This window comes from Ovis aries, chromosome 8, assembly GCF_016772045.2.
Source record: "Ovis aries strain OAR_USU_Benz2616 breed Rambouillet chromosome 8, ARS-UI_Ramb_v3.0, whole genome shotgun sequence".
NCBI lineage: Eukaryota > Metazoa > Chordata > Mammalia > Artiodactyla > Bovidae > Ovis > Ovis aries.
This window is the reverse complement of record NC_056061.1, coordinates 5,833,397-5,849,922: the sequence shown is the minus strand read 5'-3', so window position 1 is coordinate 5,849,922 and position 16,526 is coordinate 5,833,397. Positions and strand designations below refer to the sequence as shown.

At 34.7% G+C, this 16,526-nt stretch overlaps 1 protein-coding gene across 5 annotated transcripts in view; it reads left to right on the top strand.

Annotated features, from left to right (window-relative positions):
• The window catches only part of PHIP (pleckstrin homology domain interacting protein), a 125,126-nt gene that overhangs the window by 86,668 nt on the left and 21,932 nt on the right, over positions 1–16,526 (top strand). For all 5 annotated transcript variants that reach the window (XM_060419190.1, XM_027972299.3, XM_027972298.3 and 2 more), the window contains exons 23-30: positions 510–741; positions 4,285–4,404; positions 5,644–5,751; positions 6,294–6,418; positions 6,547–6,629; positions 11,386–11,497; positions 11,674–11,735; positions 14,003–14,158. In XM_060419190.1, coding sequence (XP_060275173.1) covers positions 510–741; positions 4,285–4,404; positions 5,644–5,751; positions 6,294–6,418; positions 6,547–6,629; positions 11,386–11,497; positions 11,674–11,735; positions 14,003–14,158 — 998 coding nt within the window. The remainder of the gene's footprint in view (positions 1–509; positions 742–4,284; positions 4,405–5,643; positions 5,752–6,293; positions 6,419–6,546; positions 6,630–11,385; positions 11,498–11,673; positions 11,736–14,002; positions 14,159–16,526) is intronic.

The window sequence follows — 16,526 nt, the reverse complement described above, 5'->3', positions numbered from 1 at the left end:
GTAACACTCAAATCTACATTTTTGTTAAAATTATAATGGTATTTAAATTCATTGTTTAATTAGAACTACTTTAATTAGGCCTCATTTATCCTAAAAAATTTTGGAGATAGTAAGTTAAGCCTGCAGACTTGAAAGAAACTGTTTAGAAGATGAGTTGAGAGTTAGAAGTATTTTTAGTTCATTTAGTATGTACTATTCTGTCATAGTCTGTTAGTCACTCAGTTGTGTCCGACTCTTTGCGACCCCATGGACTGTAGTTCGCCAGGCTCCTCTGTCCAAGAATTCTCCAGGCAAGAATACTGGAGTGGGTTGCCATTTCCTCTTCCAGGGGACCTTCCCAACCCAGGGATTGAACCCTGGTCCTCCTGCATTGCAGGCAGATTCTTTACCATCTGAGCCACCAGGGAAGCCCATTACTTTTTGTTATGATCGTTCTTTACTTGTGCATACAGCAGAGTCTTAACATGTGTCTTGTTCTATGTATTTTTTAAATCCTCCTTTCCTTTTAGTGACTACTCCAGTGATTATTCTGACTGGACAGCAGATGCTGGAATTAATCTGCAACCACCAAAGAAAATTCCTAAGCATAAAACCAAGAAAGCAGAAAGCAGTTCAGATGAAGAAGAAGAATCTGAAAAACAGAAGCAAAAACAGATTAAAAAGGATAGGAAAAAAATAAATGAAGAAAAGGATGGACCAATATCACCAAAGAAAAAGAAGCCCAAAGAAAGAAAACAAAAGGTTGAGTTATATACCTATATATATATATAATATATATATTTCTCTATATATAATTACATAAATAGGTATTATATGTATTATATACATATATGTTTTCTGTGAAAACAGACTACGCATTTTAAAAGTGCAGTGGATAAACATAAACATTGTTCAGGTCTACCAGCTAAGTAGTCACAGAAAAAACATGGAGTTACACAGTGGTAAAATAAAGCAAATAGAGATCTGTTTAGTTTTCCTCAATTTTTAAAATGTTTAGTGTGTGAGAGTATTTACTTGTAGCATTATCATATTGTTATATCTTGAGCATTTGATCTTATGAGCAGAGTTTTCTTGAGACTCAGTATAATTTGTTCATTTATGTAAAAAAAAAATGCTACAAAACATATTTTATTAGCCTTTAATTGCCTTTGTCTTTCAACCATCCTTACAAACTATCACTGCTGAAAATACTACTGTGGTAACAAGCCTTCATTAATTTACAGAACTTGTGAGCCATCATTAGTCCTTAGGGCGGTAGTATAGGTTTGATAACTACATCTTTAGTCTGCGGATAATTTGAGACAGATCAAAGAAAAGGGATAAAGGTTATGGGAATAAGATTTGTTAGTTCTTATGGAGTCGGAATATTTTAAAAACAGGAACTGTTTAACTTTTGCTCTAAAGGAAATGAAATACAAGGGACATATTGTCTATTCCCCAAAAGACTGTAAGTTGGAAGCACATTTGGTGAAACAAACGGAAGGTTTTTTTAAAAACCAGCGCCATTTTTAGAATTAAATGGAAGATGTTATCTGTAGAATTAAATACTAGGGAGACTATAGGATGTTTATCTTTAGAGAGCTTTGAAAAATTTCAAGACTGCATCTGTCTTAAGTGTTTATTTTATCTGCATCAGTTGAGCTTTTGTTTGTTTCAGCTGTATAATTATGGATTATGGATTACTTTAATTTGGAATCCGCAGCCTCCTTTGTCACCTCCTTTGCCTTTGTCTGGAGAATATTTACCAAAGAGAATGCCACACATTAGCCACAGTATTCCTCCTCTTCCTTGCCTGTGATGGTAAATGTAGGCTGACCCATTATTTTACATGACAGATAACGCTGATTAAGCCATGTATCTGGCAAATGAGGTAAACATTTTTTTTTTCCATCTCAAGACAGTTTTGGAAACTTTGGAGGTTTGCAGTGTAACGTCCCATAATTCTTTTTTCCTAAGAATGCAGTTTATTTTACCTGGTCCCCTTCTATTTGATAATTATCCATAAACTAATACCTCAGGCTTCTTCTTACAGGCCACATTTGGATCCATTGTTACTATTTGGCATATTTTAATTTCACTCTTTTGCTTAAAGTATTACCCCAGGGTCTGTTTGCCACTAATTTGTTTGGTACAGGTTTCAAATAGTTTAAGGTTAGGATATTGCAGGTTACTCCCTGTAATTTGGATTTTGTTTACATGGTTTGTTTTCAGCCTATCAGTGCATCTGACAGTAGATAGAATTGCTCTTAATCCTTAGTCATCTTATCTCAGATAAACACAGTAACATTTCCTTCCTTCTGCATAGAGTTGTAAAGCTGAAAAATAACTGAGACATCATTAGTTGATGTTTATTGCATCTATGAAAAAGTAAAATATCTTCCATATGGTTAATTGTTTGAATCAATAGAAGAAAAAAAAAAAAACCTTGTTAGGCACATGCTTATTAAAATAGAATTCTCCTGAGATACAGTACAGTTATCCCAGATAGTATCTGACATATATCCCTTATGTTGTTTAGGAGCTGGAAATCAGAGCAATGAATTTTCATCTAGTGCCTGCAATACAGTCAATGAAAAGAAGTGTAAGACATAGTACTTATTCCAAAAACAGTGTGTGACTAAGTTGTTTGAATTCCCTCTCCCCAAAACAGGAGAAATATCACATGATGTAATACATTTAATTGGCAAAGTAATTTTATAGATAATAGGAAACCAAAGGGAGACGTAGAGTTTCAGATAAGCCTTCTAGAAGAGGTCAGATTTTAGGTGGGCCTAGAAGAATTGCCATGGATAGAAAGAAAATAGATTAATTATCTTTATCTCCGAAATGAAATCTCAGTTCATGAGGCTGGAAATTTAGAGAACTGTCGATGTGTTTTATCCCATAAATGGTTATTAGTACTGACAGAAATCTAACCAAAACTTCAAGGGTCCCCAAGATCTGAGTAAGATTTATTATCATAATGATTCTTGGCTATGCCATAGTCCTTCAGCTATAAATATGATTACTTCTATTTAATACCCAATTTACCTGGCTTCAGGTAAGAGCTGTTAGCTGTCCCACTCTGGGAAGAAATACTTGAGTAGTGTAACTAGTAGTTTATATTGAGGCTGGAGTTAGTAATTTTTAGCCTTTTCCTGCCTTTTTTTTTGTTTTACCTAGGTCAAAGGAAGCCTTTTTCAAATACTTTAACTGAGCACCTCATTATATATAAGACTGATACAGTGTGTGGATCTCAGTACCTGGGATGGATTCATCTCATGTATAGTAAATGCCAGAGTCCTTTATCCCTCCGTTCTCCGCAGAACGCTCCTAATGTGTTTTAACAGAGAAATACAAAGATGGTTAATAGGAAGAAGAGTTCGTAGGAAAACGAATACTGAGTAACAGCTGAAGAAACCGGCTGCAAGTCGTACCCTCTGATACCCCGTTATGACCGTGTTTCTTTTTATGAACTTTTATTACCTCACGGTGGTAACTACCTTATAACTCCCCTTTTTTAAGCAAACACAAGAGAATAAAATTTAGAAGTCTTAGTTTACAGACACTGAACCAAAACATTTTTAATCAGCGGCATGGTGTTTCTCTGCTTATATATGTTAGGTTTCAGCTCTTAGAAAATTCATTTTTCCAAAGTCTAAGGTAACAGTGTCCATTGTAGGTGACCAGAAATTTTAAACTTTTCTTAAGACGTATTCAGAAAGTTAAGAAGTAAGAGACCTGGCTTGAGAGTATTCTGTTTGAAAAAAAAATTTTTTTTTAGAAGCTTACATATGAAATGGCTAAGGAATATTCTTGGGCTATGTGCAAGTATAATGTCCAGCCCATAAAAGTTAACCTTCTGTATCCTGGCACTGCTCAGCCCATGTAAGAATATCTTTCTTCTTAGCAACATGCTATGACTAGGGTTTTTTAAAGAAAAACCTTGAATATGTATTGGTTTGTTACATGGTATGTTTATAAAACTGAGAGAATGTTTAGAGGAAAGGCATCTACACAGAGCTTCTGTTTTGTTGTTTATAGGAATATCTCATCACCTATTTTTGTTTTGAATATTGTCAGTGGAGCTTTGGTTGATGTAGTACTTTTTTATGGAGTGAGTTGGTGAGATTGAATGTAACTATTTTGCCACTACTACCATCTTCTCAGAATAAGGTTTTTTACTAAAGAACATACATTTTTATACAAAGATCCCTTTCCCTTTTTGTGTTTTTAACTACCTGGGCAGACTGATAGATGAATGCTTTCATGATAATATTATTTGATATTGTTTTACACTCTTAGAGATTGGCTGTGGGAGAACTAACGGAAAACGGTTTGACATTGGAAGAATGGCTGCCTTCAACATGGATTACAGACACTCTTCCCCGAAGATGTCCATTTGTGCCACAGATGGGTGATGAGGTATTTTTTAACTTCTAAAAAATATCCTTTGTTTCATTCAAATAACTTTAAATACTTTTTACAGCTCTTGAAACAGGATTCTAGAGAATTGTAGCAGTTTTATGAAGTATCTCATATCTCAGTTTATGTTTCATAGCTCTGTATGGAAAAAAGGAAAATTTAAGAGGAAAGCTATAATAATGTTTTTTATAGCTATTATAAAAATTGCAATAGCAAATTAAATGTTGTAAGAGAATAGAGGTTTATTGGCATTTAGAAAACTAGTATATATTTTTAAATTTAATAAGAGGATGTTGTGGCCAGTTTTCTTTTCCCTAAAATAAAATATATGGTAAAGGAAAAGCAAAATTTAGCATTTGTTTATTTTTAATTGAAGGGTACTTATGTGTTTTATTTTTATTTTTTTATTTCATAAAAGTATTTTATCAATGTTTAAATAACTATAATGTTCATAATATGTTTCTTAGAGCTTTAAAAAATGTTATCTTCCAATTATCATTTAATTTTTTAAGAAAATACGATTAGTCATCATTTTGGACTATGTTTTTGTGAATGTGAAATGAAAATATAAGATACTAGACCAAAGTTTTCCACTCAGGAGTACATCATGTCTCCTTGTTTTTTGTGTAAATGTTAAGAGGCAGGGTTATCTGGTATTCAGTAAGTTCACAGTGAAAAGTTAGGATAAACTTGGATAGCATTTTTCAACAAGCTCAGCTGTTTTAGTTGTGGGAAGAACACTTGGTATCAGAGTGCTGTATTCACATACCAGTTCTAGTGGTAGTCAGGAGTCACTTAAATTTGACCTCTATAAATGAGAATAAATATATGCTTTGCTCTCTTCGTAAATATAAAATATATTTGAAAATATATTTGAAAATAGATTTTTCGTTTTAAAGCTCCCTGCCTTTGTTTAAACTCCTTGCTACAAAATAGGTAAACAATAAACTAAACATGACCCCAAGTTACAACATACTTTATTATACAACATAAAATAAAGTGGTGAGGCCAAAAAGTAACTGCTTATCCTTAACCTTTTAATGTTATTCAGTAACACTTTGGGATTGCTAAGTGATAGTAGGACAGCTCAAGGAAAAGGAGGAAGGATAAAATCAAAATAATAGAATTTCTTTTCGTTTACAGGACATTAAATTCTCTACAGTTTTAGCTGATACTGTGCATCTGGGGTTAAAGGAAACACATGCAAGTTTTAAAATTGTGACATTATTTACTTTTTAGGTTTATTATTTCCGACAAGGACATGAAGCATATGTTGAAATGGCCCGGAAGAATAAGATTTATAGTATAAATCCCAAAAAACAACCATGGCATAAAATGGAACTGCGGGTATGGTGTTTATGATTTCAAGCCCCAAAAGATGCGATTATAGAGAAAATTGTATTTAATGTTATTATTTTCACTATAAGAAACTGTATCATGAAGATAGCTTTTCCTTTTAATTGAAATAATTCATAGGCATAGATTTTCAAAGAAACTTGATTGATTTATATATATTCTAATAGTTTATAAGTTGTCTTATAAACTATTAGTTATATATATTCTGAGAGTTTATAAGTTGCCTTAATATGAGAACTGGACAACATTAACATATTAAAGCATTCTTCATCTTTGTAAATTTGGAAGTATTTCTAGATTTATCAGCAATAGTTCAAAATTATTTCTCAGTCTTTGGAGCTGTATTAGAAAATTCTTATTTCAATAAGGTTTTCTTTCTTTTTTTTAATTGATACATAGTTTGCGTACCATCAGAGTGCACCAATCTTAGGTACACAGATCCGTGGGTTTTTATACATACATACAAAATAGTCACCTAGTGTTTAACAGATTATTTTGTGAATATGGTTTCTTCTTTTCTGTATCTTCTTCAGGAACAAGAACTGATGAAAATAGTTGGCATAAAGTATGAAGTGGGATTGCCTACCCTTTGCTGCCTTAAACTTGCTTTTCTAGATCCTGATACTGGTAAACTGACCGGTGGATCATTTACAATGAAGTAAGGACTGTTGAAAGAGGCAGTAGTTTCTTAGTATTGTAGATTGTTTTTCAAGATTCGGGTATATTTGAATGTATTTTAGATATCTGTAGTTATGTGACCTGATCAATTTGTTTCTGTTTTAATAGGTACCATGATATGCCTGATGTTATAGATTTCCTGGTCTTGAGACAACAATTTGATGATGCAAAATATAGGCGGTGGAATATAGGTGCGTTATTTATTTGGAAGTTGTAATGATTGTTTTATCTAATAAGTGATTTATATTTTTCATAATTTAGATAATCAGATAAATACTGCCATTTGTGGCAATGTCAATAGGAAAGTAAGATATTTTATCAGGAATTTATCAGGTATTTTTTTGTTTGCTTGTCTGTTTTAAAGAATGATAATACTTTTAAACTAGATGATGCTGAAATCTGAACACTTTTTCTCATATTTCGTAACTATGTATAAGATTGTTTATAGCTATTCCTTTTGTTAGTACATGTACTGAAATAAATTTTTATCCAAAAGAAGTAATGACAGAATTCAAACTTGAAACAAAAGAAGTCTTCCACTGAAAATGTTTAATTGGACTGGGACTAAAACTAAACTGACGTTTTTCTTTTATTGGGTATCTCTGTTAAAACTAATATTGTAACCAAGACTCAAAAAAACTTTAGAAAACCTTAAAAGTCTCCAGGCATTTAAGGTACTTTAATTTATGTACAGATGGTTATGCTATTTACTAGAGTATTTAAGAATTTCTAAAAGGACCACTCTGGAGTAGAGTATCGTGCCTATACGCTATAATTTGCTTTGAGAAAGCACCTCAGTTGATACAGGATTTCATTCCTCCTCTAGTACCATTGGAAGGGATTAGTGTGGTGATTTGTTTATTGTTTGGTCTTGGTAAATACAGAGATTTACATGTGTGCTATAGTGAAAGTCACTCAGTTGTGTCTGACTCTGTACGACCCTATGGACTGTACAGTCCTTGGAATTCTCCAGTCCAGAGTACTGGAGTGGGTAGCCTTGCCCTTCTCCAGAAGGTCTTCCCAACCCAGCGATCGACTCAGGTTTCCTGCATTGCAGTCGGATTCTTTAGCAGCTGAGCCACAAGGGAAGCCCAGGAATATTGGAGTGGGTATACCTGTGTGCTATAAAAAGAAAAATTATAGAAATGTAGTCATTAAAAATAGGGACATGGAAGCTGTAGAAAAAAATTTACATCCCATGTACGATTTCTCTGAAAGCTTTGAAAGATGTATTCCATCAAATTTTGTTATTCAGTCACTCAGTTGTGTCTGACTCTTTGCGACCGCATGGACTGCAGCATGCCATGTTTCCCTGTCCTCCACCATCTCCTGGAGCTTGCTTAAACTCATGTCCATTGAGTCGGTGATGCCATCCAACCATCTCATCCTCTTGTCATCCTCTTCTCCTCCTGCCCTCAGTCTTTCCCAGCATCAGGGTCTTTTCCAATGAGTCAACTCTTTGCATCAAGTGGCCAAAGTATTGGAGTTTCAGCTTTAGCATCAGTCCTTCCAATGAACACCCAGGACTGATCTCCTTTAGGATGGACTGGTTGGATCTCCTTGCTGTCCAAGGGACTCTCAAGAGTCTTCTCCAACACCACAGTTCAAAAGCATAAATTTTTTGGCGCTCAGCCCTCTTTATGGTCGAACTCTCACATCCATACATGACTACTCAAAGAACCATATGTTTGACTAGACAAACCTTTGTTGGTAAAGTAATGTCTCTGCTTTGTAATACACTATCTAGGTTTGTCATAGCTTTTCTTCTAAGGAGCAGGCATCTTTTAAATTTCATGGCTGCAGTCACCATCTGCAGAGATTTTGTTTGGAACCCAAGAAAATAAAGTCTCACTGTTTCCATCGTTTCTGTATCTATTTGCCACGAAGTGATAGGACCTGTTGACATGACCTTAGTTTTTGAATGTTGAGTTTTAAGCCAGCTTTTTCACTTTCCTCTTTCACCTTCATCAAGAGGCTCTTTAGTTCCTCTTTGCTTTCTGTCTTAAGAGTGCTGTCATCTGCATATCTGAGGTTATTGATGTTTCTCCTGGCAGTCTTGATTACAGCTTGTGTTTCATCTAGCCTAGCATTCCACATGATGTACTCTGCTTATAAATTAAATAAGCAGGGTGACAGTATACATCCTTGACCTACTCCTTTCCCAATTTTGAATCAGTCCATTGCCATGTTCGGGTTTTCTATCAAATAAGGAAATAATAAAGACTAGGAATCTCAGTAAGAGACAGGAAATTCAGGACAGGAAAGCGCCAAAAGAAATTCCCAAGTAGTAGTCAGCAGAAGTCTCAGAATACTACCTGGCAAGTCTGTAAAACAGTCCAGAAGACACTGTCCTCTTAGAATGAAATCTTCAGGAGAAAAAGTAAAACCAATTAATTGTCTAACGTGTTTAACTTGGACTTTATTGTCATTACTGTGGGAAATTATCTATTGAAGACTGTTTTATAGTTTGAGCTGTTAGAGAATATGGGGAAATCATTCATAAAATTCAGAGAAAATGAAGTGATTATACAGATTTTTGCAATAAAGGAACTGTGTGCTATTTGACTCATTAGTGAACAATATTTATACAGTATAGTCATGACAGAGGACAACTGAAAATGGATTAAACAAATGCACATACCCTGTATATACAGTTATATGGAGAGAGGCCAGTACTTAATGTCTGAACTTGATGAGTAAAGGAATAACCATATACTCACTTAGAAAACTGTAAGTAAATTCAAGAAGAAAGAGTTAAAAGTTCTTGGTTTTGGATATAAACCTTTGGTACATGTGATTTTTAAAATTATTTACATGTGGTTGCTAAGATTAATTTCATCTCTTACTTTTAAAAGTTTTATTTATTTTTGGCTGTGGTGCATCTTTGTTGTGGAGAGCGGGCTTACTCGCTGGTTGCAATACACAGGCTTCTCGTTGCAGTGGCTTCTCTGACTGCAGAGCACAGCCTCTGTGTCATATGGGCTCAGAGGCTGCAGCTCCTGGGCTCTGGAGCACATGCTCAATGGCTGTGGCGCTCAGACAGGCTTAGTTGCTTTGCGCCATATGGGATCTTCCTGGATTGGGAATCGAACCCCTGTCTCCTGCATTGGCAGGCGGATTCTTTACCACTGATCCACCAGGGAAGTTTTCTCATCTCTGATTTTTAAGGACATGCATCTGCCGATAAGTTGGCAGAACAGATATTACTGGTTAGGATCCAGGAATATTCCAGAAATGTACTGACAACATAAGTAAGGAAATAATGGCAAACATTGGCCATATTGAAGAGATATTTCAAATGGATGTACATCAGAATGTTCTCATTTGGACCTTATAATTTTAAATGTGTAAATTACTGTTAATGTTTCTTCTCAAGTTGGTACTAGCTAATCTTCTATTTCTGAAGATGTTTTTACCAACTGCCATTTAAAATTACATCAGTAATAATTACTTCGGCCAGTCCTCAGATACACTTAAGGCTTACTCTGGTAGACTCTATTCCTTGCCTAATTTTATTGTCATTATCGTACAGTATCATTCATTGTGGTTCGGCACATGTTATCCAGTTCTTCTTCTTTAGCATAATGTTATCAGTCTAAGTAGGATCACAAAAAATAGCTTTATGAAACTCATTACTATGTTTACTTTTCAGGTGTTGGTGATGTCAGTAATGCTGTTTCTTAAATTATGTAATGTCGTCTCACTAAGTATAGTGTCACTGATATGCATCTCAGGAGCAGTTAGAGACTCTCTAGTAATAGCTCATGTTTCCCTGTTAATATTTGCTGTTTGAATGCTTGAATTTGAACCTAAATTTGATCTCAGTGCATGTTCACCCAGAATATGTATATACACACATACATATAACTCAGCAACATGCAGTTATGTTCTATTAACTGGTTCCAACTTTCATATTTTGTCATTTATTTTTTTCAAAGCATTTTATGCTCTACACTTGGCCCTCCATAGCCACAGACTCAGCTAACCTTGTAGCAAAAATACTCTGGAGAAAAAAACTTCCAGAAAGTTCCAAAAAGTGAATTTGAATTTGCCTTATGCTGGCCAACTGTTTACATAGTATTTACAGCTATTTTGATAGCACTTACAGTATATTAATCTAGAGATGATTTAAAGTATGCAGGGAGGTATACGTAAGTTATGTGCACATACACATGATTTCATATATGGAAGTTGAGTATCCACAGATTTTGGTATCTGAAGTGTCCTGCAGCCAGCAGGACACTTTAAATCCTTTTTGGTAAAAAAAAAAAAGCGAATATAAACACTTTTTAAAATGGGTTTGAAAATGAAACTGATTCAGATAAGATTACTTTGTTTAAAGTGACATGGATAAGTTATTTGAACTCAAATCTTTCAGACTTAACCAGGAGAAAAATCACTTAAGTACTGTGAGAGCTAAGAAAGGGGAAAGCGTGGGAAAAAGCCAGGGAGTAGTTAACAGTTTTCATATGACATGGAGGGACGGTGAGGAGATAGCTTATTAGAGTCTTTAAGGAAAGCAGTTTTCGGTAATATGACAGTAGCTGAATCCAGTTGGCTAAGGAAAACGTTATAGAGTGCTCTCTGTTTTACAAAGGTTAGTTTTTGTTTTGGTTTTTTTTTGCTGTAGGAAGGAAAAGTGGGTGTAAAGTGGTAGATTGGTAAAAATGTTTAAAATAAGAGTGAATTTCTCTTTACCATAATAAAAGGTTAAAAAATGGTCTGAAAGGTGATAAGTCACACTTTAGGTGGGTTTATTATATAACTTTTCCTCAGTATTGCTGATTTTATTTATTTACTAGTTTATTTTGGAGTATGTGGGTCATTTTTCATAGGTCTTTTAATAATAATACAGGCTTTTTAGTATCTTACAGGGATATTTTGGGAAAGAGGAGCAGCAGCAGCGTTTCATTTAAGAGTAATGAGATGGCTTTTATTCTTGTCCAGGTGACCGTTTCAGATCAGTCATAGATGATGCCTGGTGGTTTGGAACAATTGAGAGCCAGGAACCACTTCAGCCTGAGTACCCTGATAGCTTGTTCCAGTGTTACAATGTTTGGTAAGGAAGTATTGTGTTTTGGTTCAGCCTGACTTGCTTTGAATGTTTTCCCCAGCTGTTAAAATGCTAAAGATACTTGTTTTAAACACTGAAATACTTTATTTTTCAGTGTGATTTTATTGAAATTGCAGTGCAGTATTTAGATCTTTTAATATAAAGGTTTTCCTTTCTTTAAGCTGGGACAATGGAGATACAGAAAAGATGAGTCCTTGGGATATGGAGCTTATACCTAACAATGGTAAGTGTAGAGTTTTTGTGTCTGTTACAGAATTCATTTCTTAAATAAAAATCTGATTTGATAACTTGTAGGTACAAGAGTTCTTGATGAAGAACAAGTAGAAAATATTCATTCCACATGCATTTTTATTGATGCTGGAGGTAGGGGAGGCATAATAGTGACTAAACATAATCCTTGTCCACTTGGAATTTGTGGTTTAAGAGGGAAGGTTGAAGATAATTACAGCAAAATATACTGATTTGCTTGTTGTCATTCACTGTAGAAGATGAGCACTTGGGAGCAAAGATATTTTTACAACTCCAGCAAAATGCATAGAATACAACATAATACTGAGAGGTCAGGCTTTTTTGAATGAAGTATAGATTCATATCCTAGCTCTGCCATCTTTCCTCTCTGTCATCTTGACAGGTTCCTTTAAGCCTCAAAACTCGAGATGCTTAGGATTCAGTCTTTGAAACTGTAAACTAATACTTTCCTTACAGGGCTGCTATGAGAATTAAATGATATCATATGTATAAAGTGCTTGTTATAGAGCCTGACACATGTAAGGTCTCAGTGAGTAGGTAATTATAATTAATAATGATAACTGTCATTTTGCATATGGCCTGACACATCGCCTTAGAATTTGGGAGTTAGCCTTTGGCAATAAGTATGACATCTTCCTGGAACTGAGAAAAGACCAGTGTGTCTGAAACCTGGATATTGCATTTTCTGTTTCATTGCCCATATTTGTTTCAGTTTAAGAACATAAAACACACACAACTGTGTATGTCTAAAAAGGTTTAAAGGATGGGGAAATGAGGACTTCCACAAATTACGTTTTACATAACTGTTTTTTTTTTTTTAATAGTATGTTACTTTTACTGTCGGATAAGAATTAAAAAAAAAAAAAAAAGCAACAACCTGATTTGTAACATAGTAGAAGTGATCATTTACAAATGGAACTCCTCACTAATTATTAAATTCAAAAAATTCAGAAAAAAGATAATGTGAAAAAAGTAAACCTAAACTGGTAAATCGTAGAAATGAGAAAATGGTCATGTTGATTTTGATTAAGACTAGTTCTTTCTAGAAATTGTCACTCTGAGAGACCAATACCAGTAATGTCTTTTTCATGCTGGGAGGGATTGGGGGCAGGAGGAGAAGGGGACAACAGAGGATGAGATACCTGGCTGGCATCACTGACTCGATGGATGTGAGTCTGAGTGAACTCCGGGAGTTGGTGATGGACAGGGAGGCCTGGCGTGCTGCGATTTATGGGGTCGCAAAGAGTCAGACACGACTGAGCGACTGAACTGAATATTATACAATATCTTAATCGGCTTGTAAATGTGTTACATGACTTACCTTCCAGTTTTATTTCTCTCCTTTGTGAAGGTTTGAATTTGAAGTCACATCAGACTATTGTGAATGTGAGAGAAATGAAGCTAATAGATAAAATCCCTGGGGTACTTCTTGAAATGAATGAGTAACAGTAATACGCTGTTGTTTCCTACCTCAATATATTGTTCTGTGGAGGGGGTGATTTTTGTTGTTTTTGTTCTATTCAGGTATACATTCATAGACACTCAAGAGTTTAATTACATTTCGAGAGAAGGAGGAGTTTTGTGAACAGATAGTAGCATATTTCCAAATGTTTCTCTCATGAAGTCTTGTTCAAAGAAAAATTGCCTTGTCAGATTTGTAGTTTTTATGTCACCACCACCCCCTAATTATTCTGTTAAAGATTCAGACATGCAGAAAGCATAGCTTCATCATTTAAGAGCAAAAAGCCTAAGCATCATCTGTCATTATTCATAATTCTGACTGTCCCTACACTTTTAGAAAAAGAGTGAGGCTTTGATTAAAACATTTCTGAAAAAAAAATACCACTTTTGTTTAAATTCACATGGCATGTTTTATCAAAGTAAATTAGAGATTATATATTATGAAATGATTCAGAAATTGTTTTAATTTTCATGATTTTATAGGAATACTTTCTCCTTCACCTGTAACTGATAGTAAAGCAAGTAGTGAGGTATAATTTTGGAGAAGTAATTACATGCTCATCTAGAAAATTAATTATGAAATTAATGTTGTAAAGAGTAAATTTTATTGACTCTTGAAACATAACTTTCGTTTAATGAAAATAAAGAATAATACTTACCAAATCTTTACAAAGGTATAGTTTAATTTTATAAAAATATCAACTCTGATTTCTAAAGGTAACTTAAATATTACTTATATTACCACATATTTTCATTAAATCTCCTTTCTTTCTATTTCAGCTGTATTTCCTGAAGAGCTGGGTACCAGTGTTCCTTTAACTGATGTTGAAACCAGATCATTGATCTATAAGCCTCTTGATGGTGAATGGGGTTCCAATCCCAGGGATGAAGAATGTGAAAGAATTGTTACAGGAATAAACCAGTTGATGACACTAGGTAAATAATAGCAGCATATGAAAAAAATATATATATATTCTCTCTATATGTGTGTGTGTATATATATATATATTTACATATATATGCATGAAGATAGCTAGAAAATGTTGCCAGTAAGCAAAGGAAAGAAAACATTTTTATTCAAGCAAAATTATTTTTTATAATATCATAAGTCAGTGTTTTCAAATATTTTTAAGTGATTTTTTAATGCAGTTTTACACAAGACTCAAATATCTAAAACAGTTATAAATGCTTTAGTTGAATTTCAGTGCCTGCCAAAGAATGTTCAGACTACTGCACAGGTGCACTTATTTCACATGCTAGCAAGGTATATGCTCAAAATCTTTCAAGCTAGACATCAACCAGTATGTGAACCAAGAACTTCCAGATGTGTAAGCTAAATTTAGAAAAGGCAAAGGAACCAGAGATCAAATTGCCAACATCGATTGGATCATAGAGAAAGCAAGGGAGTATCACAATAACATCTGCTTTTGCTTCATTGACTATGCAAAAGCCTTTGACTGTGTGGATCACAGCAAACTGTGGAAAATTTATTAAGCGATGAGAATACTAGACCACCTTACCTGCCTCCTGTGAAATCTGTATGCAGGTCAAAAAGCAACAGTTAGAACCAGACATGGAACAACAGACTGGTTCCAAATTGAGAAGAGAGTATGTCAAGGCTGTATATTGTCACCCTGCTTATTTAACTTTTATGCAGAGTACATTATGAAAAATGCTGGGCTGGATGAATCGCAAGCTGGAATCAAGATTCCTGGAAGAAATATCAACAACCTCAGATATACAGATTATTCCACTGTAGTGGCAGAAGCAAAGAAAGAGGAGCTAAAGAGCCTCTTGATGAGGGTGAAGGAGGAGAGTGAAAAAGCTGGCTTAAAACTCAACATTCAAGAAACTTGATAATGGCCTACAGTCCCATCATTTCATGGTGAAGAGATGAAAAAGTGAAAATAGTGACAGACTTTATTTTCTTAGGCTCCAAAATCACTACAGATGGTGACTGCAGCAATGAAATTAAAAGATTCTTGCTCTTTGGAAGAAAAGCTATGACAAACCTAGACAGCATATTAAAAAGCAAAGGCATCACTTTGCTGACAAAGGTCCCTGTAGTCAAAGTTATGGTTTTTCCAGTAGTCATGTTATGGATGTGAGAATTGCACCTTAAAGAAGGCTGGATTCCAAAGAATTGACTCTTTCAAATATGGTACTGGAGAATACTCTTGAGAGCCCCTTGTACTGCAAGGAGATCAAGCCAGTCAATCCTAAAAGAAATCAACCCTGAATGTTCATTGGAAGGACTGATGCTGAAGCTCCAATACTTTGGCTTTGGGGATCAGCCGACTCATTGGAAAAGGCCCTGATGCTGGGAAAGATTCAGGGCAAGAGGAGAAGGGGGTGACAGAGGATGAGATGTATTTATGGTATCAATAGTGAGGGACAGGGAAGCCTGGTGTGCTGCAGTCCTTCGGACACAAAGAGTCGCACACAAATTAGTAGTCGAACAACAGCAAACTGAATTTCAGAGTGAGAACTCCAGAAATGCCAGGGGTACCAGGGAAAAATGTAAATCCTCCACAAACTAATTTTAAAACTCTTGACAATACTCAGGCTGACATGAGGTAAATTAGAGGAGGAGGGTTGAAAGCTGAGTTATATGGGTAGCTATACCATTTTTCCTCTTAACCTGATATCTACATATACACAGTAGAATATCGTAAAGGGAGAGAGAAGGGTATATGAACTGCTTTGCTTTGTTTGAAGAAAGAACATAGAACATAGTGACCATAGAACATAATTATCTGAACTTCGGGTAGACAAAATACATACTGAGTAGGTACACATTTGAGTAGGGGATCTGCTTCAAAGAATCTAAGGCAGAAGTTACTGTGAATAAGAGCTGAAGACATTGGAGACACATATTGGATGATATTTTCATCTGATGTCTTTTATAAGATGGCAACTCTTGATGAAATACTGTCTCAGATACTATCTTAATAATTTTAGTAATTACGTCAAAACAATTACTGCCAAACACATAGATTCAGGAATGACCAAAAAAAAAAGGAATGACCTAGTTTTAATTATAGAAATACATGTGGATGTTCTTTAATAGGTCAGATTTATATATTGTCTATCATCTTTTCTAAAGAATCTTTGAATAACATTCCTAGAATTTTGCAGTGCAAATGCAGACATAATAAAAAGTGAGACTGTGTTAGCTAAACTGTGTGTTTTTTCTGTCAAAAGATAGTGGTAGACTTTATGTGGATTGGAACTTAAGGCTTAATTCAAGCAGAATTGTGAAGTACTTTAAGCAATAAAAGATGAATTTATAAACTTCCTTGTT